Source organism: Chionomys nivalis, chromosome 18, assembly GCF_950005125.1.
Source record: "Chionomys nivalis chromosome 18, mChiNiv1.1, whole genome shotgun sequence".
Classification (NCBI taxonomy): domain Eukaryota; kingdom Metazoa; phylum Chordata; class Mammalia; order Rodentia; family Cricetidae; genus Chionomys; species Chionomys nivalis.
In genome coordinates, this window is record NC_080103.1 from 55,761,461 (window position 1) to 55,786,321 (window position 24,861).

Here is a 24,861-nt window from a genome sequence, read left to right on the forward strand (position 1 = left end):
TGAGAAAGAAGGGAGGGAGAAGGTAAACGTTTTTTAAAGAGTAGAACTAAGAGAAATTTAATATAAGCAGTCTTACATATTAATAGAGACTTAAAAAATCTGCTTTTGTTTTTTATTTTTTGGACAAGTGTCTAATACAGTTCAGGCTGCTCTTGAATCCCAGTCCCTTGTCTCAGCCTCCTTGGCACTGGGATTACAGAAATGAGCTGCCTGGCTAATGTATAAGATTTCTGAAAAAAATTAAAAATATTATGAAGCCAGGAGAACACAGAGGCAGAAAATAACAAAGGCAGGAAAAATACTTATACATGAGCAAGAAAGGATAAATCATAATGATATATAAAAAGTATGCCATTAACCAAAATTGAATAAAAGTAAAGTAATAAAAAAAATCAGGAGACAAAAGAAAAAACCAAACATTTGGAAAGGTTTAGATGAGAAAAATGGAAGGGAGGGAGGTAGCAGGAATGGGGACAGAGACTAATGGAATCAATCGTCCATCCAGCAGGTAGGGGCACTGGCCAGAACCTCCTGCCTGCCTTGGGTTAAAGTCCAGGAAGTAAATCGTCTGCTGCTGCTGGACCCTTCCTTCTGAAGTAGCAGAGAACAACTATACAAGGTGTGTGAGACCTCGTTGAAGACTGACTTGGGATGGGTGTTTGGTAGGGTCATCCTATTGGCAACGCAGAAGTCAGCAGAGCTTAAGTAAGCACAGATCTAAGTTCCGTACCTACCCACAAGGGTACCACCTTCAAGACTTGAGAGCAACTGTGGGAATTACTACAAGGATCACAAAGGGAAAGGGTCTATGGTATAACCCTGTGACAGCCACTGGCCTATATCCCAGCAGGGGATAGAAGTGTCACAAAGGGCCACAGGACAGGGCCCTGAAAAATACCTTATTTTAGTGAAAATTTCATTTGTTTGGGGCAAAATTTTATGTCTCTGTTCAGACAGTGAAAATGTTTGAAAACCCTAAATGCTGAAACACACTTGAAATTTTTAAGTAACATGCTGAAAGAGTACAGGAAACTGAGCTACCCTGATTTTCTATTTTTACACAGCTTTTGGCATTTGTTTTGTTTGGTTGGTTTTCTTTTTCTCACTCAGTTCTACAGGGAAATAAAAAATACTTAAATATTTCAGATGTGTGTGTGTGTACGCGCGCGTGCATGTGTGTGTGTGTGTGTGAGAGAGAGAGAGAGAGAGAGAAAGAGAGAGAGAGAGAGTTTTGGCTCCACTGCAAACTGGCTAAACAGTATTATTTTATGAGTAAGGTGAGGACTAAAAATTGGATGCTGTGAATCAAATCTTGATATTTTCCCTCCATTACAACTTCTTCCTGGTGAACTTTTTGTTTAGGTTATAACCAAAGGAATAAACGAATAACCAAGAAGGCCAGCATCATATGTTTGCCTTCCACTTCTGGGAAATCTTTTTTGTTTGCTTTTGTTTTTGCTTGCTTGTCTTCTCTCTCTCTCTCTCTCTCTCTCTCTCTCTCTCTCTCTCTCTCTCTCTGTCTCTCTCTCTGTCTCTCTGTCTCTCTCTCTCTCTCTCTTTCTTTCTTTTTTCTGAGTAAATTTCCAGGACTTTGTACCTCAGAATCTGTCTCCAATTCATTTTCTTTTCTGTCTCATTGGGTAGATTAAAAGCAACAGAAACAGCATTCTGACTGAAAGCCAAGACGCGAAGATGAAAACTCCCCTCAGAGGACTGTGGATTAAGTGAAATAAGAACAGTGCTTAGGATGGAGCCCCCAGCGCTCTTGGTGACTATTAAAAGGTACGTGGTGGCAAATGTGTTCCTGTTTTACTATGCAAACAGTGAATGTGACAAAATGATTTAGTCTATTTTTCAAAAATTAGACAGCCATCACCCCCCCCCCTCTTTCTCACTTATTACAGGTTAAAATGACTTAGTGTAGCCAAGCCTAGTTATTATGATTGATACTTCATCACAAAACACCAATGCCTCTTTATTCTGATCAATACCCTCTGACACCTGTCATTATTGCTCCTGTTAGTTCTATGACGTCGCTGTCAGCCCTTTCAAGAAAGCAGCAAAAAGTCAGTCTTTTTTGCCTAATAAAGTCAGATGAGAAAGCCATGTGGCTGGGGATGCTAAAATGCTCTCTTAAGAAGCTGAATTCTGACTCATGATTTAAAAATGCTTGTGGAAAACTACATAGATTGATCGTTCATCATTGGTCTCTTAGGCTCACAGCTCTGGCTTGCTTAAGGATAGTGACGCCTTTTGAACATTTCCACAATATCTTTGCTCTTCAGCTTCAATAATGCATGTGTGTGCGTGTATATGTGCATGTGAGTGTGTGCATTTGTGTTCATGCATGTGTGTTTACTACAGCATATGAACACCATAGTAAGCTTACCTGTGCTGCATTCCCTACTTGCTAGCTGACTTCAGACACTCATCTGTAACACTAAAGCCAGTATACATAATGACATTTCATAACCTATTCACAAAAACCTCACCTAGAAACAAAATCAAGCCTGCCTCTCAGGACTCTGTGAAACAGCATGAATGCCATCAGGAGAGGGAGGAGGATGCTAGAGAAGCCTTATTTTAGATGAGGGGACATCTATAGGAAAATACAGCATATTTAATTGGCCTAGTTAATTACCTGTGAACTTCAAAGTTATTGTTATTGTTTGCTTTTGTTTTTGACAGGAAGATGCTCCTCTGGACTTGCAAGCTCAGGTCAGTGACTACAGTTCCTTCAGATGAACCTTGGGTGACTGCCAGCTAACTAAGGCTCAATGCCATTGCAACAAGACACAAGTAACGTGTGCAAAGCACATGTTGCATGAAGATGCTCTAGCCTTCGCAGATACACTTTCCCACTTGGTGGTCTGAGCTAGCCTTGCCAATGATCCTTAGGAGATTCAATCTGAGAACATCATGACTGATCTCAATTTTCTCCCAGTCACCTGACCTTTAGTGCTTAAGCTCGCTAAGGTTGCCAATGAGCAGGAAGCACCTGGTAGACAGTCTCACCTTAATCATCTCAATTTTACTATACTGGGAAGCGAGTCTCATTTACTTTCAACTTGCCAGTCAACTTTTCCTACTGAACTGGAGATTTAATGCAGCTGTCTGAAGGAAAGGGGATGACCTGGAACTGGAACTCTTTTCCTTTGAAATGTGGTGGGGGACCACCCTTGGAGAAAACTTCAGGTTCATGAAATAAGAAAATCTGGCTTCATTTCAGAAATCCAACTGGGATGTCTCCTTTCAAGGTTTTTTTTTTTGTTGTTGTTTTTTGTTTTTTTTTTTTGTTTTTACTTAGAAAGATTGTAATAAATAAACATTTTAGAGTTCAAATATTTGGACCCCTCCCACCCCATGAGAGCCAAGTAAAGTTCAGTTTCAAACCTGAGTTGAGGAAAACAGACATCACACACTGGCCTACTCGTCTGAGTCCACAGAACATCTTGAACATACCCACAGAACAAGGGCACACCAAGTTTTTTTTTTGAGAACAGGCAAGGGATTTATCCATTTCTTGTCTGGGGGGGGGCAGATTGCAATGATGATTCCCTGCCAAACAATCCCTGTCTTTACTGGCTACCGTGCTGCCTCTAATGAACGTGGATGAGTTGGAACTGGCATTACATTTAACTAACTTTTATCAGTTTCCATATAACTGACTACAAAGGCATACAAGATGAATATGAACACAGAGATATATAAACCCAGTTTAGAAAGAGAACGAGACTTGGCTTTAAAAAAAAAAAGAAAGAAAGAAAGGGTGACTCTAGATGAACTTGTATCAAGCACATCTAAGATAAGGGACAACAGAATTCTTATTACCAGACCAAGAGAGGAGCTGTCCCCAGGAGGAGAGAGAGTAAAGCGACTTTCTAAGCTCCTCAAGACCAAGAGCCAGGGATGCAAGAACTGTGTATTGAGGAGTAGTTTGGGCAGACCCAAAGCAAGCTGACAAATAACAGATCCATCAGAACTTTGAAAAAAAATTAAAAAGCCAGGTGCTGAAGTTATGGCTCAGTGGTCAAAGTGATTGCTTCACAAGCATGAGGACTTGAATTTGGATTGCAGAACATAGTGATATATACTGGTAACCACAGTGCTGGAGATAGACAGGAAGATCCTGTTAACTCTTGTTAGCCAGACTCTCCAAAGTGGTGAGCTCCAGGTTCAGGGAGAGACTCTCAAAAACAGGATGAATTGAGAATGACACCTGGAAATTAACTTCTGACACACTTGTGCCCATAGAGACAAATTTACCCATAGCCCCGTAACACACACTCATACCCCTATACGGAATTGCCAATAGACTCATCATTTTAACTTTAAAGATTACTTTGTTCTGGGAGGAATCCCATATGGGATTAAAAAGCTACATATACATATTCCTTTTTAGCTTATTTTAAAAACAATAGTTATTTTGGCAGCAAAGATGAATGAGTTTCTAAACGGTATTGCTTGGGGTAAACACTAGTGAAAAAAATGATTTTTATGGAGACCACTAAGCATTTAGAGCCCAAATACTTGCCCCCATCATTTCAGAGTTCTGAGAACTGACAGGAAAGAAATACAGAAGGGACTTAACAGTCAACACAGCCTTTCCTGCTCTACAGATTTTAAAAATTCATGTCTGAATTAGGCTGATGCTGTCTAGCTTATATACAATGAAGTATGGACTTTGCAATATCACAGAGGTTAAGATTCTAAAAAAATGCAAAAAGGCTGAAATGACAATTCCTGCTCATATGACATCCTCTTCAGACAAAAGTTCGATCAACTCTGGGCATTTAGCCTATCAATCAAATGGACTCCTCAGAATACTGTGGATACGGGTCACTGAACTTTCTAAAGAGTCAATGTCTTCTTGGATACTGATGTATGGCTCTTCTTCAAACATTATTTAGAATTTACTCTGCCCTCCAAGAGATATAAATTTTAAATTATTTCTCTTGAGGCTAGAGAGATGGCTACAGAGGACTCGGTTTCGGCTCCTAACACCCATATCTGTCTGTAACTACAGGTCCAGGGGATCTGATACTCTTCTACGGCCTCTGAGGGCATGAGGCACACGTGGTACAGGTATACATGCAGACAAAACACTCACACCCATAAAATAAAGATAAACATATCGAATAAATATTTTAAAGAAAAAAAGTCATTTCCCTTTTCAAATTCCAATTGTGTCCAGGTAAAGTGATGTCTTACTAAGAGGCACCTGAGGGACTCCCACGCTTGGGTAGAGTTTGGAAGACGACTGTGGCAGAAACCAGAAAGATCTGTGTAGAGAGCCACGTGTAAGAATTTGTACTTGGAGTAAGAACTTCCCTTCATAACAGACCAGCCACCCAGAGCAGCCTATTGTCATGGCCTGTAATGGGGAATGTGTGCTTCAGAACGGCCCCTTTCCCCACTACTGAGAAATCCACTGAAGAAAAGAAAATCACCTGTATTTTTCTGCCCAAATTAAATGGTAAGATTATAATTCATTTATCTTATACAATTTTAGTTCCCACTGCAACTCGTCTTGAACATTTTGTGTCTGTATGAGAGATAATTATACTATGAATCTATTCTTTTGGTTGCAGAGGGAGAAGCAGGCAATCTTGCTTGCATAAGTTCATGTAACTGTGGGTTGCAGTCTGAGATCTCCTAAGGGGAAGGTGAGATGGGACTGAAAAGGACCGCCTTGGTCGAGTCTACTGCTTAACATACATCAAAGTGCACGCTACTACTTGAAAAAATTCACATTTATTTACTGTCAAACCGTGTTAAATTTTACACTGGATATTAGTGATGGGCTCATTATTAACAGGTTTACACAAAGGGCTTGAAGGAAGAGCAGAGTTTGGCTGGAACAATTTACATGTCATTAGAACTTTACCATAAAATAAATTAATTACTAAATATAGGCAGAAGGAATATGGAAGAGTAATATTTGTTTTATTTTTTTATTTTTATTTTTTTAAAAAAGAATAGGCACCTTTTGTTCACTAGAAAGTTTGTGAGAAGTGCCCAGTGCCCCCTTCGCCCTCTGTTCCAGAATAAACAGAGGGATGACCCAAGACCTCCAGATTTCCCCACATTTGTGCAAGGCATGGCAGGACTGACTTCAGAGAGTTTTCTCCCCATAACACACACTCTTTTGGCAATAAGAAATTTAAATGTAAGAAAAGGACTAACTGGTCAAAGTGGAACACCGTCTAGGGTGGAAAAGAAGCCAAACTGGGTACAACTTACCATGATGGGCTTAAGAAATGACATTTCCTATCATGTGCAACCAAGAGCTCGTCACAATATTTTCTCCAAACTCTTTGAAAATTATTTTAATGACAATTATGTCTTAGTTGGGCACAAATGTATTTATTTTACCCTAGCAATAGAACAAAATATAATTTCTTTAGCCATTTTTTTTTTTCATGAGAATAGTTCATTGTACAGTTGAGGAAACATGAAATAAGGCCTGTGGCTTGATTGCTACTGGTTAAACATGTTTTCAATTGTTGCCTTAATGTAAAAGGTTTGCAGGGAAGTGCAAACGGGTGCAGAATCTCTCTCCTGCTTTTCCAAGTCTTGTCAGGAAAAGTAAGATACAGTCAATTTGTCCCACAGGATCTTAAAGCCTACGTCTTGTATATAATACAATGCAGGCCTACAAAAAAAACGGTGCGGCCCTATTTACAGACTTAGTTCACCAACTGCCGCAAGTGACATGGCTGGAAGGGTCTCTCGTTTGTTTCACAATCTCTCTACACAGCAGCAGAAACGTAAAATACCTGGTTGGCATCTCTTTTTCTTTGTAACAAATAATTCAATTTAGTATACTCTGTGTATATACAAAGTTTTTGTATGTTTTATAAAAATTCACAGAACTACAAGGTTCAGTCTATTTTGTCTTCCTACAGTGGAGAACCACAGGTCATCAGAGCCGACTCTTCAGGCTGAGCTGGAGGGGGCTGCAGGGGCCGCTGGCAGCGTCTTTAGCAATTAATACTTGTGTGTGGCCCTAGGAATAGCTGTACTATTAAAGACTCGTTACCAGCTGCATCTGTCCTTCCCTGACGTCCCCCTCTGGGATGCACCCTTCTTTGTTAATGGGGATGATGTAACCATCACTATTGCCTCTGCTGATCTGGTAGCACATCTGGAGCTGGCGGCCAGCTCCAAGATTTGGCATGCTTTTATAGTAAATATCCTCGTTCTCACTCCTCCTGGAGGGAGACAGGTCCTCTGCCATGTCAGGGCTGCTCTCCGGGTAGGGAGAGTCTCTTAGGTTGGGCATGCTCGTGTATAGAGAGTCTCTGTTGGGGGACTGGAGGTGGTCGTCAGCCTCGGCCGTCAGCTGGGAGACATAGCTGTCGGTGGCCTCCGGTTTCACTTTCTTCTGGGGTTGGTACAGAAGCGAGTGAGTCCGCTGAGGGATGAGAGGTGCCTCCAGTTCCTTGTGGCGGAACTCCAGCGCTGGGTTGTCACCATGCATCAAAGATGAGGCGTCAGCCACAATCGCGTCATCTTCACTGCTGCTGCCGCCGATCACGGGTTTAACCGGGAGCTTGAGCTCCAGGTTGTGGGCTTTGTTGCCGCCCCGGAGGTTGTTATGCACTAACTCTGAAATGATCATTTTCTCGAACGCGGTGTCATTCAGACTTAGTCCACAATCCACGACCTGCACCCCGTCGTGGTAGTCCCCCTTGCGCAGTGAGTAGCTGTTGTTGAAGTTACCATTTAGCGGTAGAGTATCCATGGCACTTGTGTCCCTGGCATTGTTCAGTGAATGTCCTGCAACAGAAAAGTGTGGGGTTATCGTTACTGCCTCTGTCCCTTCCTGAAGAAACCGTACTTTTCATATACAAAAAGTTTTAATGTCGTTCAGGACAAAGTTGAATTTGAAACCTAACACTTGAAGAGTGCCAGGCTTTCCCGCATTCCCAACGGTAAACAGTTGCAACCCTTAGATAACAGGAAGAAGTGTCAAAAAATGATACTGTTTTCCAGGGAGGGAAAATGGCATACAGAATATTACTTTATCAATTTGGGGGGCACAGTAGTTCATCAATCAGGTTTTGGTCCAATTTCGACATGTTTACAAACAAGACTTCACTCCATGCCCTTGCATAGTTAATGCAAAGCAATTCATTAGTGACGTTTACATTTTAAAGTACAAGACCATGGTTCATAAAATAAAAATCAACAGAATTTGTCCTAAACAACACTAAATTAAAAAGGAATAAAAAAGTCACATACAGAAACTAAAAAAAGCAATGTACAACAAAAGCCCACATAACTGGCAAGCAACTTTTAAACAACGTTCTAACATTTCCTTTTTCTGGAGATGAGTTTAAACAAAACAAAACAACAACAGCAACAAAAAAGGTATGAAAAAATGGACAGATACAAGGAATTCATGGGGAACAGAGTCAGGCATCTTTCACACTGACAGGACCAGGGTCCACAAGCACCATCCAACAACACGACAGACAGCAGGTGGGATGACTCACTCCGGACAACTCACATTATGTCTGTCTGCTCAGGCTATCTGGCCTAAGAGTAGCTGATATATAAAAGAAAGTAAAATGATTTTATTGTAACATGATGAAGAACTTCTAAGCTTCTCAGCAACTTAGTCAGAGCAAGGGTTCAACAAATTAGATTCCCAGCAAAGCAGCCTCCACTTTTCATTGAGGAAAACTTTTTGTTATTTTGAATTGTGCTTGCTACTTCATATGTCTAATCACAATGGCCTTGGGCTTCTGAAAGTCAAAGTTGGCCTGCAGCCCTGCAGACTGCATCAGTCACAGTGACGGTACCAAGTGAACCAGCAGAGACTACTGTACGAGACTGGCCCAGAGACACCATGGGTATGGACGTCAAATGCAGAAAGGTTAGAGGTTGCCTAAGTATGGGTCACAGAAATTAAACCAAGAATAGATATTAACTATGGGATGGGAGAAGGTGTCAATCTTAGCTAATACATATATATTTTTTAATTTCTCAAAGAATGAGAGATTGGATAAATCTACTTGTGACATGAAGAGAGATTCAGGAGGAAAGGAAACAATGGGAACATGCTCGTATTTGAATCAGAGTTAGATTTCCAACAGACACATAAACATGTAAACTAAGACATTACAGTGATTGTCAAGCAATGGGAAAAAGTCAGAGAAAATTAAATAGTCTACACGATGGGAAATTAGGTTCTTCAACCTCAAAATCCTAAAGGGGTGGGGAGTCACCAGTCTACAGAGAGGTCTGAAAAGAAAATTAAAAAAAAAAAAACCAACAAAAGAATGGCATGGTGTTACTGAGATGAAACTGGCCACTGTGAAGCTGCTGCATTGTATGCAAGGCTTGGAGAAGTCCAGGAAAATTCTCATCTTTGAAAAAAAGAGGAGGAATGCTCTCTTTTTTGTGCTCACTGCACTCTTAAAGCTGCAGATACCTCAGAAAACCCATTATTCTTCAAAATAAAAATGCCCCTGCATGGTACAAACATCATGACCAAGAATTGACAGTCAATAGGGAAGTCAGCGTTAGCCCACGTGCGAGCACTGAGGAGTGCTTACGCCTGTTATTCATTTTTTTTTATAAAGACTGAAATAATTTCCGCATTAGGAAAACTGTCAATTCCATTTGTATCACACTCTGTGTGCTAAGAAAATGAAGTTGCGATTGCTATCGATAAGGCTTTCTTTTGTGTACTTGATTGGGGTTCGTCAAATCAGTGCATATGTGCCACACTCTTGCTGAAGATTATTGGTAGGCAACAACTTTTAAGTTGGCACACGGCGAAGGGGCTAGCGCTTATTTCCTCTGCAATGAAAGTCAATCTTTTCACTTTTTTTTTTCCTTTTCTATTGTTGCTTCCTAAGTACAAAATAATATATTCTGGGTATAATTCCAAAGGTGTTTTCTATGATATACTGCAGATTTAAGACCTCTCTGGTTTTGAAGAGGCATCTTTTTCTGCCCATGTTCAGGCAATTCACTTGAAGACTTTTTTTTTTTTTTTTTTTTTTTTGCATAGCCTGTAGCAAGATTACTGTGGGAATGCAGAAATGATAAGTCAATTATTAAACATTTGGGCTGACAGTACTTCAGGCTTTTGAGAGCAAATTATTTCAGCATCGCACAGACTTCAGTATGGACAGCATTTGCTACAGACCTCTCAGACTAATGAAAGCCAGTATACAGAGATGCACAGTTGGAATTTGGTAACATTTTAGTTGCAAATTGTGAACCACTTGCCCGCTGAGTCTACTTCATGACTGCTAGGTATGTTTTAATTGTGCCCGTTAAAAATCATGCTGAAAAAATTTACATTTGATAGGCAAAGTTAAGTTTGACTCCCATACTTGTCTCTCTGTAGGTTGCTAGAGGAGAGCGTAAGGAAAAGTAAGAGAACAAGAGAATGAAAAGAGAAGCTGCAGTTACCTTAAAAAGGAATCGCAAGAACAAAAACAACAGACAGACCGGAACAAAGTTCTGCGTTTAATTTAATTGAAATCGTTATTCACAAGTATTATATGCTAGTTTTAACCATGTTAAAATTTACCAAAAGCATAAAAAAATACTATTGAATACGTTTTAAATTAGCTAGTAAATATAGCCAACAGGACAAGTTAGTGAAACACCACCCCCCTCCCTCAAATAAAAGCCATGGGCACAGACTGACTTCATAGCCTCTGGGTCCCCAAAGTTCCTTATGAAAAAAGGAAACAACATAAAGCTGCACTATACTATAGTTTGATTCTATTGGTGATGCTGGATGTCGTCCTGTACACCTGCACATCCAAATTATCTTAGCTAGTCCATTCCAGAAGCAAAATTTGTCACCAAGGTTTAGAGTCAACTGAACAATATATTATATAGATAGGATACCTCTAAATGATATAAATCTTGAAGATGGGCTCTCGGACCATGTGATGTCAGTCCTGTAATAATATATTAAAATTTATGCCACCTGTGTCAAAAACATGGATAATTACTGCAAACCTATCACGACTGAACTCTTACTATAATATAGTGCAGTTTTAGAAGCCTGGCATGGGCAACACCTTACTTTTTAATCTGAGTTACTAAAGGTGTAAGAATAATAAATATATAGCAACAAGTTATTTCAGAAATAGGATCAGAGCTCTGTTTAGCAGCAAAGAAAGACAGTTTTATTTGTAAGTATGAGCACACCTGGTGAGTTAAACACAGGAGCTGAAGGGGCATTACATACAACTGTTTCAGCGAGCAATGTGTTATAGGGGTTGTTAGTGCCGTGGGGCCGAAGAAGAGGGTTTGTTAGTAGGTAATTGCCAGTCATTCCTAAAGCAAAGAAACAGAGAAAGAATCCATCAGTGTGCTTGCTTATTTCAGTGTTACAGTTGCAGTAGCTTTCGTTAACTCATCAGGCCCCGGGCAGGATGGCAATGGAAAGTCTGCTGGAATGTCCCTGACGCTAGCTGAACTACCTATTTGCAGGAGAAAGGGGAGAGGGAAGTTCAACCCCGGGAATTCACAGGTGCTTTCTAAGCCCCCAAGTAAACACCTGCTGAGAATGACATTTACTAATTTATACAAAATCACTGTTAAACAAAAATGGCAATTAAATGCATGGAGATCAACATTATGCTTCAGGATGCTACTCCTTAAAATGAAAACCCTAACCACCAAGGCCCAGCGGAGGGACGCTCAAACTTTCAGACTTACAGGTGTGGGACCGTCCCTCATGAAAACATCTGTGTTAATAGCGACTTCCACACAAGCAGGGGGGAGAAGCAGCTTCCACAGACATGTAAGAAGGCTGACAGACTGCAGAAAGCTGCACTTATTAAAGGCAGAAGCAGACATGCTGGGTGGGGGTGGGGTGGGGGAGATGGATTATTAGACCAGGACAAGAATATGGGTTCTGTAATCTCATTTGCCATGTTTCAGGAGTGAGTCTTTGAATAACTTTCCTGTGTGGCAACCATGTCAAGAGAATTAGGGCAGCACCGGGGCAACGGTGAGCAGGGCCTGCCCTCTTTCTACCGGCTCAATCGCACACCTTTCCCTGTCAATCGTGTTTCACGCCACTGATGGAATCTGACTAAAGGGAGGTGAAAATTCGGGCTGGGATGGATGTCATATAGACACCCTCTTCATTCCGCAGCCAAATTATCTCATGACAGTTGCATGTATTATAAATCATTAAATCAGATCGGAAAGAGCCTCTTTCTATGGACTGGTACAATAACGCAAATTTCCCATTCCTGACTGAAGCATACTAAGCTTTTATTTGGAAGTACCCGTGGCTTCATGTTAATACCTTGATCTTGCTAAGCTCCTATATTTCTGGCCTTTATCATTTAGGAACTAAAATGATTTACATAACAAATTTAAGTCGGCGCTACTCAACACATGGAACTATACGGGGGAAGTTGGTTTGTATGCTTCTGTACATTTGAATTTACTACAAATGTTTTACTGCTTAGTATTTGCTTTAAAAATATAAAGGAACTTTATGAAAATTATGTAAGGTTTCAATGAAGTTGGCACTGTTTTACATGAACAATTACTACTCTAATTCTAGCAACGTCTGAGGACAATAACTTTCATAGATGTCTTAGAAAGGACAGGTGGGCACTCATGAGACACACATTTTATCTCTAGCAAGGTATGTTCTCAACAATTAACTTTTCTACCCATGTTCTGCTATTGTGGAACTTAAAACTGTATTTTCCTCCACTGCATCATGGAAATAATATAAATCTATACATACTTTGATGAATGAGGTTAAAAGCTGACCCCCAAAGTTTAATAACTGGTGATTTAAGCCCACGACAGGTAAGTCCAGCGTCTTCTCTACAGTTAGTCTAGGCTCACACAAAGCACAAACTGTACGCCGTACGCTCAAGTCCCCTAATAACTGACCTTGGTTAAGGGTAGAAGTGCTATTGATGTCACCTGAGATAAAAGAAGATTCAGACTGTTTCCTCACGGTGTCATTCCACATCCTTCTTATACGACTCTATTGATACGAAACAGCAAGAAAAGCACATTATGTTCACTTCCCCATGCTCACCTCACTAACCCACTGCTCTACTGGAAATCATTAGTATCAGACTGTTGTTTGGGCTTTCTCAGTATGTGTTTTGTTGTTGGTCCCAAGACGAGAACACCAAGACTGCCTTGTTCCTATTCAGGGCTATTTAATCCTTACTCGTACACACTTTGTGCGGGCTTATTTTATCTATTTATTTATTTATTTGAGGCAGGTTTCACGTAGCCCAGTCTGGCCTCAGCTTGCTCAGTAGCCAGGGATAGTCAGGAACCACCTGCCTCCATCTCCCTAGGGCCCGGATTACAGGCACATATCACCACTCCTAACATTAGTCTTCCACTCTTATGTGTTATTTTATTGATTTGTTTAAAGTGGAGACAAAGAATTATTAAATAAATGTGTTGGGTGCCCAATAAAAGTACTGTTCTAGATGACTTGAGAATATGAATTATTACAAGCTTAGTAAAGTGAACTTCTCAAGAAGAATATTTGCATCTACACAACACATTGAGTACATATTTAAGAAGAATCTGAAATCAAAATCCCAAATAACAGGTGAGTTCCTACTATCTAGATCACTGCACTGAGGAAACAATTAGTGCGTCTAAACAGAACACGTCTCCACAGACTTTCCATAAATAAGGTTAATTAAAGATGCTGTCAAGTTCTTTGTTACCTGTGTGCCAGAGGAGTAGCGAGCACTGGTGCGCGTGGTTGATGCCTTCACAGAGCTGTGGGGGCTCTCGGTCGGGAGGCCGCCACAGCAGTACCAGTGTCTGAAGCACTTCCCATATTCTTTTCGTACCTGCATTGAACAAGTCCAAGACCAGAGGTTTAGCGGAAGCGTACTGGCTTCTCCTGTCCTCTCTAGGTCAATGAACAGTAAAGGCAACTGAGAAAAATCAAACTTCCACAGAGAAAACAGGTTGAATTTGACTCAAGTTCAATGCAAGTTGCTGAAGTATTTGTAGTGATATTTAAAATACAAATGAAATATCACTATAAGTATTAGTCACTAGAGAAAGCTCTGTCTGTCCACAGATGGGCGGGTGGTAGCTTTATGACTCATGTGGAGATGCTCTGGAGTCTGCTGTTATTATGCAAATTCTGGTTATTAATACAAAGTGATATAGTAAAGGTTTCTTCTCTCAAGTACTTAGTAACTATTGGCAAAATAACTAGACAAAAAAAATGGCGTCTTTGATGCTTGGTTGTATAGAACTAATTTGGAAGTCCATCCCTGACGTTTTATAAGCTTAGCCTTCCTAGGTAGTCAATACATAAACCTCTGGATTGTGCACCTTTGGCACGAGAACACACCCAATGAAAAGAATTTTCACACATTTGCCAATACTCGGGAGGAGATGTTTTCCCAGGTGTCTGCTATGTCTGCCTTTGTCACCTGTGGAGTCTAAGATGTCAGTGGCTCCATTAGCACACAGCAGCATTATTTATTCAGTTTCCACTCACAGTAATGAGTGACCCACGTAATTTCCTTTCTTCCCTGAAGCTGGGGTAGATGAGTAGACGCAAAAATACTCCCCTAAAAGAAAGTTCAGCTTAGCCTTTAAAATGTGCAATCCAAGCAACTGAAATAGGCCCCTCAATGTCAAGGAGTGGCATAGAAGTGGAAGGAGTGGGGAGGTGTAAGAAGGGACTGTGAGGGGCGTATTGTAGTTGTACTGGTGTATAAAAATGGTTTTTGTACATTAAAGCTAGATTTTGAAATTAAAATAAACAAGAAAAAACTGGGGACCAAGAAAAAAACAAGTCTTTTCCAGTAGATTACACAATACTTGAGACCATTCTCGTCTCATAATTCTGCTAAAACTGCCTGGCAATGCCCCGACTGACAGTCCTTCACCAATGAGATAATTATTGCCACACGAAGACCTCCTAAGCCTAAGCACACTTGCATCGCCATCTTCTCTGTTTTATTAAGTGACGCATAGCAGAACGAACAAGAACAGCCTCGAGCTTTCAAAGCACTTCCTGGGCCCAACTGTGCTCATTCAAGCATTGAAATTTTATTTTTCAACTTAATCATCTTATGTTATATTATTAACAATCTATCATGGCAACTCTCACGAAGAGACATGGAAGACTGGGAGGGTGCGTGATGCTTCTAAAATGGAATTCTTAATGTCAGAATACAGTGGAAATTCCATGCCCAAGAAATACACGCAGCTATATGAAGAAACGGGCTCTTAAATCTTCTGCTGCCAAAGCTGAGCTTTATGTCAAAGCTGATGGAGTGGCCTCTGAGAAATAACCACTATGTGACTATATGCTTTGCACAGGATGCTCACTTACGTAAGACACACACAGAAATGGCAGTGGTTACCATGGATATCCCTGTATAATGTTTAAACTGTTAAAGTACATGGTTATTAAAACACAAGATACCTTAGGAAAAATTTCTACACATGTAACAGTTATTAGTTGCTCTGAAAGCCGAATAACCAAGACAATGGCAATCGAAATGGTATTTTATCCAAATCACACCCTCTGGTGTTGGTTTTGCCCAATGCCTGTATTGCTGTGACTGTACGTTATTCGTCAGTATTTCATGTCCCCACCGTCATTATCTCAAAATTACAGCTTATTCAAAACCGATGGAAGTAACAACACTATCATCTTGTCAGGGCTGAAAACTTAATCGTTTTCACTTTCACAATTCTCTTTCTCTGTTCAATTTAGTGACCAACTAGTAATAACAGAATCAAAGACTACATTAGACATGCAGGCAGGGAAGGGCGCGTCCTCGTGAAAGGCACATAATTCTAAACTTAAATGGCAGCTAGGTGGTTTCCTTAGTTCTGGCTAGAGATTCAAGGTTTTCGTTCTCAACTTACATTTTTGAAATTATTTTTGCTGACTCCACATCACATACATGAAATCAGGACAAAATAACCAGAGGTGAAACACTAAATGATAGTTGCTTTAGATCTTTCAAAACCACTCACAAGGCAACATTAATATTAATCTTTTGCATGTCTGGAGCTTTAAAAATTAATGTTATTTGTCCTTGGGTTCATTTTCATTTTGGACCAGCACATTCCTATCAGTGAGCTAAGACTGAATTTAACCTTGTATCTATTTTTTTCTTTTTAGCTTATAACTATGCACAGGTACTTCACAAACCCTTCCGCCAAAAAAGGGGCTCTGGACATAAGAATCTAGTGTGCTATTGTCCCAAACAGAGATTCAGAAGGTGGCTGGCGCTCTGTGACTCTGCACGGGCGCTTACATTCCCATACAGGTAAAGGTAATTACAATATGACACTGTTCATGCACAAGCCAGCTGTCAGGAGAAACCTTCTCCAGACCTATCCTCAAGTCAAAGGTCAAGAATATGGAGACTCTCCCCAGGGTCCCTCCACTTACTTTCTTTTGAAGAGCACAGTGGAAGATGAAAATGAACAATCCCTGGAAAGCATTAAAGGTGGTGAAGAGATATGCCATCACAACAGTCTCCTCATTAATATAAAGAAACCCAAACGACCAGGTTAGACCCAGGAGACACAGAAGGGCAAACGCGCCAAGCACCCAAGACCTGAAAAAATAAAGTGCATTTTTTTTAACGGGTTCAATGACGGAAAAACATTCATCTCATTTAGTAAAGACTCAGTAGTAGAGGTTGACTTGCTCTATGTTCACCCAAATTCAACAGCATTTTGGCTTTAACCTTCCATCGATTAAGAAAGAACAACATTTAGTACTGCAGCTTCCTGTGAGCACAGCAACAGCGGGTATTGGCCTTTTCTCGCTCCAGAATGAACAGGCATCAAAACGATATTAAAATGCAAGGTGTAAAATGTCCCCCGTGGCTTTACTGTCTTTCATGTGAATTTTAGTGAAGGAAATTAAGGAGTCCTTAATTAGTTTACTCCTATATTTTTATTCCTGTGGTGTATGCGTCTGATACTAGATAATGCGACACACACAGAAAGGTTAAATGGCAGATAATCACGGAGAGCCTAGACTTCGGATTCTAATACGCTAGACTGAGGTGAGCCTACGAGATTACAATGAAAGCATGAAGAAGCCTAGCTGGAATGAGTTACAAAATAAAACAAAACAAAACACGAGAACGGTTTCAAAGTAAAATATTCTGGTAGAGATTTCATCATGAAAAGCTTAAGGAGAAAGGAACTGCAGAAAACGGGGCGGAATGAGAGGGTTTCAGTCATTGCATTCCATGTCTAACTAATGATCTTACTTGATAAATGGCTTATTATCTTCATAGCTAGAAAGCATTATAAGCAGAAAAGAGAAACAAAATTATTAGGCAGAATTAAAATAGAAAGTAATAAGAAATCATTTATATATTTTATAAATTAGTCAAAATTAAGAAAGTCAAAATGCAGAGGCAAGCAATTAAAAAAAATAAAGGCATATTATAGTTTAAGAATACTACAGCAAATTAGATACTCCAAAATAGCTATAAAAATTAAGAGCAATTCATGATACTGACGGATTTGCAAAAAATATAAATCATGCTGTAAGTTTGTTAATGTAGGGGTCTACCTTACCCAGGTAAGTCCGTATTATAGTAGCCATCACAAACACGGTAATTACTGGTGTAGGTGAGAAGACAGAAAGAGGAAGGGAAGAAAAGAGAGAGACGCTAACGATTAGCTCTCTCTCTTACCATGCAACATGCAATGAAGCTGGCACTAACCTATTTAAAACATCTAATTAAAAAAAATATTACCCTTACTATAATCTGCCATTTTTTAACATTAAAAATAGTATTTTTCACAATCCTGGCATACCCAACTTTAATACGTCCTTGAATTCTACATTAAGACTCACATTTTAAAAATAAGTCTGAAAATGTTTCCATAGCTAATTTAATGAATCAACAGCTATCAATTTTGGGTTAATTAGATAGCATTTTCACTAATAGAATATTGCAGATTTTATTCAACATCGAGATAAAGTAAACACTTGTTTAATTAGCATGAAAACAACAGATAATCTTCAAGATAACAATAGTAATAGAGAAAATTCTCTTAGGAAAACAGGATTAGGAGAAGAAACTGCTCAGAATCCTTAAATCAAAAAGTCATTTAACAAAACAAACTTAATATAATCATATCAGCCATGCAAACAGGACCATCATTTGGAATTGCATTTTAAATTCAAATGAAATCACTACAGTGCTCTGAAATTTCCATGAAGCCACAGAAACAATTTTTCTACTCTAGATCAAGTCAGAAATTATCTGCTTCTTGACCAATGCCCGCAACATGGTTATGGAAATTCAACCTCGATCAGTAAGATTTCATTCAGAATCCCTTCTAGAGCTGCCAGAAGGCAGAAACGCCTGCGTTCCCTGTGGAAGATATCTTTTACTGAGCTCGTCAAGTATAACAGTTCAAACATAAAATACTTACTTAATGTTTTCCAACCTGCTAGAATCTGGTTTCAAAGTGTTTGAATGTTTCACCATTTTGCACAGCGTAATCACCAGGAAAATAATATTTAGCTGTTTTAATGAATAAAGAAGGAATCAGATCACTATGAACAACGGATAAAATACGTTTTGCAAATTTAGTTAATGAGTTCACCCAGTTCAGTACCCACAGCATATGGACACTGTATACAGCAAGTCAATTTTCATTTGTGTATACAGTGATGAGTTCAGCTTGTGTGGAAAACACCCTGGCTATTATGATCGATCTAACAGATCATTTGACATGGAATTGCAAGCTCATTAAGCCAGTATCATGTGGTAATGATTAAATTAATTAAAAAACCTAAATTAGTTTCTTTAGCTAAATGTAGTCCAAGGACTAAAAGTCACCTAAATAGAGACCCCAAAAAGAATTCTGAGAAGTGCATTTACATCAAGAACCTGCTGTGGACAAATTGCTGAGTTCCAAGAAACCTGGCTGAGAGCCTACCTCTTGATGGTGACCAACTAAACCAGAGGAATGATGTTTGTATGACATCTAAGGTAACAGAGCAGCCATTTAAATAAAATACATGAAATAGTTGAAAACTAGTAAAAAGGTAAGGTTTTTTACTGTCTGGTACTTCCTATCTAACTAATGTTAAAAGTTATGTGCTCTTTCATCCCTTGTTCACACTGCCTGAAACTTGGTCAATTCTCACAAAATTTTAAGTTCTACTAAGTAGTCAGCTGTGTGAGGACTTTAGGGACAATCAAAAGCAAACCAAGGAGGCTGGAATTTGATGTGGAAGTGTTGGATTCCCTAAAGGTCAGATGGTTGGATAAAGGAGACAGTGGGGGCATTATGACTGAGGAGAGGTAAGACTGGTAAATTCGGGCAGAGAGTCAGAGGGAAGCACTTTCTGTTTATGCCCTAAGACTAGGGCTAAGCGAGAGTACCCTTGTACCCTTCTTGTGACATTTCATTTCTTCATTCATAGATCCACCTATTCATGTTTTTTTGAGAACTCCAGTCCTTGTGGAAGACTCAAGAAACACACCCCGGCCGGGCGGTGGTGGCGCACGCCTTTAATTCCAGCACTGGGGAGGCAGAGGCAGGCGGATCTCTGTGAGTTCGAGGCCAGCCTGGTCTACAAAGGGAGTTCCAGGACAGGCTCCAAAACCACAGAGAAACCCTGTCTCGAAAAAAAAAAAAAGAAACACACCCCGTATGAGGGGATGTGCTTCTCTTAGGTGAGAGATAACCCACTGAATTATCATTGCCATCCTTGCCACCCAGTCACAATGACACACATGCAAATGACCCCACACTCATTCATTATTACTTCTGATTTTATAACCATGATGCATGATACATTAAACATTTCCAGATGTCCCTACTAATGTGTTTAGGAACAAGGCAAAGACTTTAAGCTGCGTACCATTGTTCTCTGATGCACTTTATTATTTCTCATAGATGTAGAATTTCCTCCGTTCAGGGATAAAATGAGGCAAATGGGCATAACCTACACATGGTGACAGAGGGTTTACCTTTCTAGGGTAGTTACTTAAGGGCAAAACAGATATTTGTTTTATTTAACTTCTTAAGAGATTTATCAGAGAGAAGATAAAACCATAGGAACATTTCTTCCTTTATTTTTACAGAATTATTCCAGCTGGTTTATGGACATGTTTTCATTCACAGAGATGGGCCACATCACAAAGTTCACCCAACAGATATTTTATTGACCAGCCTGTACTACACGAGGATGTGTCAATCATGCTGTGGACACTTAAGACAGGCTTCTGCCCCTGAGAAAATGATAATTCTTTGTGGTAATGGAGTAAACACTGACGACTTTTTAAAGAATCATGTTAAAGAGCGTTTTTAGTTTTTCTCAAAAAGGCAAAGATCAGCAATGCCACCAGTTTTCCATTCTATGCATTGGTCACCTTAACTGATCACACTAGAGGGTGGCTGGGAGGCAGAGTGCCCCGCAAGGCCAGGATGTGCTATGCTCTGTCTGTATTAGGTGGGGAGGGAGCTGCTCAAAGACACTCTGCATGTAAATAAACTCAACACCTCGATCCAAACTCAAGGTAAAAAAAGGAATGGACTCCAATATTGGATGAGAAGACCTTCTTCACAGAAGCAGATAAAACCTTTCAACCATATTTTGAATGCCCTGAATGTACTGTTTGTTCGTCCGTCCGTCCGTCCATCCATCCATCCACCATCCATTCATCCATCCATCCAACATCCATCCATTCATCCACCAACCCACCATCCATCCATCCACCCACCATCCATCCATCCATCCATCCATCCATCCATCCATCCATCCATCCACCATCCATCCACCCATCCACCATCCATCCATCCATCCACCATCCATCCATCCATCCATCCATCCATCCATCCACCATCCATCCATCCATCCACCATCCATCCACCATCCATCCATTTTACTCTACTTGTTTATTTATCTATTTATTTATTTGTTTGTTTGTTTGTTATCCATTCTGATTATGTCTCTCTGGCTGGCCTAGAACTCACTACGTAGTCTATATAAACCAGGTTGGCCTTGAACCCACAGAGATCAGCTTGCCTCTGCCTCCCATATGCTGAGATTAAAGATGGATACATCACAGTGATCTTAATTTAGAGTGTTTTAAGAAGACTCAAAAGAGAATCACCTTAAAGATACACTCCATGAAAAATTATGTTGTAAAAATTATGATGGAAAAAATAATAAAAAGCTCAATGGGCTTTTATATTCAAATTTTTTGGAGTGTCTATAAATCTTCCACTTTAAAGAGATGGAAAAGAAAATGATAGCTAATGACATACTGTCATCAAACTTTCAGTTAACTCATACACAAGACTTTAGCCTCTGAAGAAAAATTACTTGAAAACACAGAAATAATGGAACAAGGGTATATTTAATAGGACAAAACATTGTCATTTCTAAACAAAATAATTACAAAAGGAGGCTTACAAGAGTACTCTTGAGGCACAAGATAGCAAAAAAATGTCAATCGGAGATTTTTTCCATGCTTATTAAATATTAAAATTTCACTGATATATATTATTTGCAGTGAACCAGAGAAATGGAAAAAATGTTTGTGACATAGATGTTAATCAATTAAACAGGTTACCATCAACATATACAGTGAACTTCTTCCTGGAATGGAACAGACCGTTGACGGAAGCACAAGCTGCTTTATAGTTCTCTCTTACCTAATGTTTAAACATTTTAACACTAAATTTCAGTTTCATACAATAAATTTTATTATAATATTTTCAAGAGGATGACACTCCAAAAATTATGATTTTGCAGAGTAGATATTTTATTAGACTTCTACTCCTGTTTTCTCCTCCACTTCTTCCTTGCTCTTTTAAAATAGAATGGTGGGGCCAAAATCCAGGCACAGAAAAGCAGACAAGAACAGCTTCAATATAATCTACAGTCCAGAACAGTCACCTTAAGACAGCAGACTGCTTTCAAATAAATGACGATCTACAAATCTGAGTTCCTTTCTCAAGACATACATGACTTTCTAGTCCATAGTACTTTATTTCTGCTTTGTCTGTTTTTAAAATAACAGAATGAGTGACTTCATTTACTTTGATGTTTTTTCCCCCTATTATTTTCTAGTATCTTCTATAGACTTTGAAAAACTAAAGAAATCATGACAATCAGACATTCCCTTTTTTTCTCTGGAGGGCAGACAGAGATACAAGAAGGGTGAGCACCTCTACCACCCAGCCCCTCTGCTGAAACTTGTCCTGTCTGATTAGAATATCCCCACCCCCATTCTTTGTTGTGTCCCCCACACACACACCCCACAACACAAAATATTACTAAATACTAGTGAATTTAAACATAAGGGGATATGTTAAAAATTATTTATCAATGGGTAAGGAAAAGGGCTAGGCTGCATATACATGAAAAGCATTGTCTAAACTGAATGATTCACATAAATTAGTAAATTTAGTTCATTAAATAGAACTATGTTAGGCATGTATATAACCCACTAGTCTAAACGCACATGGTGATGACTTATTTGGAGGGGGATTTGTTAAGAAATTATTTGTACATTAACTCTACATTGTGGACTTATCTGTGCATGTGGGTATGTACATACAGATAGCTGTAAACATACAGACATTTTGTTATTTCTTAAAAGAACCACATGTAAAAGTTGGGACCAGAACCAGAAGAGGTTAAAAACAAATTCACTCAGCAAATAAATAAATAAATAACCGAACTGGGACACTCTTCCAATGACTACTAATAATACCCAAATCATAACTGCATACATTATTATTTATATCATACTTTGCTAATGTAATGGGAACTACAGAGTTAAGCGTCACCTCCATTGCTAGGCTTGACATACAACAGAGTTTTTAGAAAGGAGAAGTTCCCAGGGATTATAGGAAAGCACGGTTTGTTTTATGGTCATCAGCTTGCTCCATTGAATCACATCTGTCTGGGCTTAGCAGCTTTAAATTCATTCCACAGCTTGCAGGGCTGACATGGATATGATAAGACAGAAGAACTGAAACAGCGCTCTGAAATAACCCGGCTGAACTGCACATGTTCCGACCCTTTTTGTCCTCCCTAGAGCTTTGGCTACCTGGCAAACGCAAGTCTAAAACCACACTTGTGTCTCCAGATCTTTGCTGTTAGCCAAGCAGAAAGCGATTTCCCCTGGACGGGCAGCCAGAGAGGTGTTCTCTGAAGAAGACTTCTAAGTGAGCATGTGAGCTGAACTCTTACTGAACTGAATTAATTATTAATGATGCAGATGGAGCTGTCCAAATGATAAGAACAGCTCCTGACGTGTCATGATCCAAGCCTTCATTAAACCATTTCAGGCATACTAATGGTTTCCCCTGCTCATTACTAACTGGCACTTCTCTCATAGACATAATAAGTCCAGTGCCTGTAGGCAAGACATTCTATAGAAAGGCGTTAAGTAGGAAGTTTTATCTCCCACAGACTCTTACTTTTCTTCACAGAATATTACAAAGGTAGACCTATTTAATACTATTAAGTTAAAATGGTTTCAACTCAGTCATAATCCAAAATGTATTTTCTTGGAATAGCAAGTAATGTTTTGTTATAAGAATATTCCTTGCAGGGACAGTATATAATACAATTTATATTATTAAGATTCATGTCAGAATTAGGTTTTAAATGTCTTGTAATACCTCAGTACCTACTTAGGTAAATGTGTTTCTAACATACATATGCTGTACAATCTCATTTCTCAATTTAGGTTAGATATTGTATTTCAAGTTATCATTTTGCATTCTCTCTGTGCTGGGATGGTTAGAGGGCAAAGCCATCTCCGAATCTCAAGGAGATCTGTATGGTAATTGTTACCGGCTGGTTTCTTTTGTTTGTTTTTAGGTAGGGAACAATGTGACCTAGAGTCCTCCACAGGTCAGTCTGAAGGCAGAGTATAAATGAATATCAGAGTGATAAATAATGGGCTCCCATTATAAATGGGTGATACACCAAAATACCTTTTACCCATTCCTTACTGAGTACACACTAACTTGTTCTTCAAACAAAGTGTTTTTAATATATTATTAGTTAGTATACACCAAAATACCTTTTACCCATTCCTTACTGAGTACACACTAACTTGTTCTTCAAACAAAGTGTTTTTAATATATTATTAGTTAGTGCTAATCTTTTAGAGGTGACATTCTCAGTCAACAGAAGTAAACACGTGACAGTTTTATATCCCAAACATCCCTAATGCACGCTTTGTACTTAAATGTGTTTGTTTTAGGGAGCTCTAAAGAAACCTTTAGTCGTTTTATGCTAGAAAACACTAAGGGTGTGGTCCTATACACTAAGGGGCAGAACTGGGGCCATTGCCTAGTGAGGATAATCGGATGAAAAATCCCAACCTGAGGAACACTAATAATATTTCTGTGGTTTACACGGGCTTTCATCTCTAGTTTCCGTGCTGCGTAGTTGAAGTAGCTGTGCTACGTAACTGTAGTAAGATCTAAAATGCACACACTGTTTTTAGGTGTTAAGTTTTGTTCAACAACAGTTATTTTTTTAATTAATTATTTGTGTAAGATCGATGTTCAGTGCCCTTCTCAATCACGCTATCTTATCTTTGGAGAAAGTGTACCACACTGAAGCTGAAGGGCAGCGATTCGGCTGGTCAGCCTTGCTGCATGTACCAAAAATTTCATTGTCTCTGCCTCCCCAGTTCTGGGACTAAGGAGTCTCCTGGCTATACTGGGGTTCCCTTTCCACACTACAAGTCTTCATGCTTGCACAGTAAGAGTTTTACTGACTGAACTAAGACCTTTTCTTTCTGAAGAAGAAAAAAAATAGTAGCAGTAAAATACTTAAAATAGCAATAGCTAGTGTGTTTAAGGACATCAATT

The 24,861-nt window shown here is 39.4% G+C and overlaps 1 protein-coding gene across 20 annotated transcripts in view; it reads right to left on the reverse strand.

Moving 5' to 3' along the window:
- Positions 1-5,757: 5,757 nt before the first annotated feature.
- Positions 5,758-24,861, reverse strand: part of Adgrl2 (adhesion G protein-coupled receptor L2) — a 614,888-nt gene continuing 595,784 nt past the window's right edge. For 4 of the 20 annotated variants that reach the window (XM_057793300.1, XM_057793301.1, XM_057793299.1 and 1 more), the window contains 8 exons: positions 18,436-18,527; positions 17,569-17,613; positions 17,256-17,282; positions 16,421-16,589; positions 13,710-13,838; positions 12,904-13,000; positions 11,188-11,316; positions 5,758-7,782 (listed from right to left, as the gene is read on the reverse strand). In XM_057793300.1, coding sequence (XP_057649283.1) covers positions 7,028-7,782; positions 11,188-11,316; positions 12,904-13,000; positions 13,710-13,838; positions 16,421-16,589; positions 17,256-17,282; positions 17,569-17,613; positions 18,436-18,527 — 1,443 coding nt within the window. In that variant the 3' untranslated portion in view covers positions 5,758-7,027. Of the gene's footprint in view, positions 7,783-8,515; positions 8,555-10,080; positions 10,374-10,881; positions 10,935-11,187; positions 11,317-12,903; positions 13,001-13,709; positions 13,839-16,420; positions 16,590-17,255; positions 17,283-17,568; positions 17,614-18,435; positions 18,528-24,861 lie in introns of those variants that run through there. The other 16 variants (XM_057793317.1, XM_057793316.1, XM_057793310.1 and 13 more) reach the window with 14 other exon arrangements.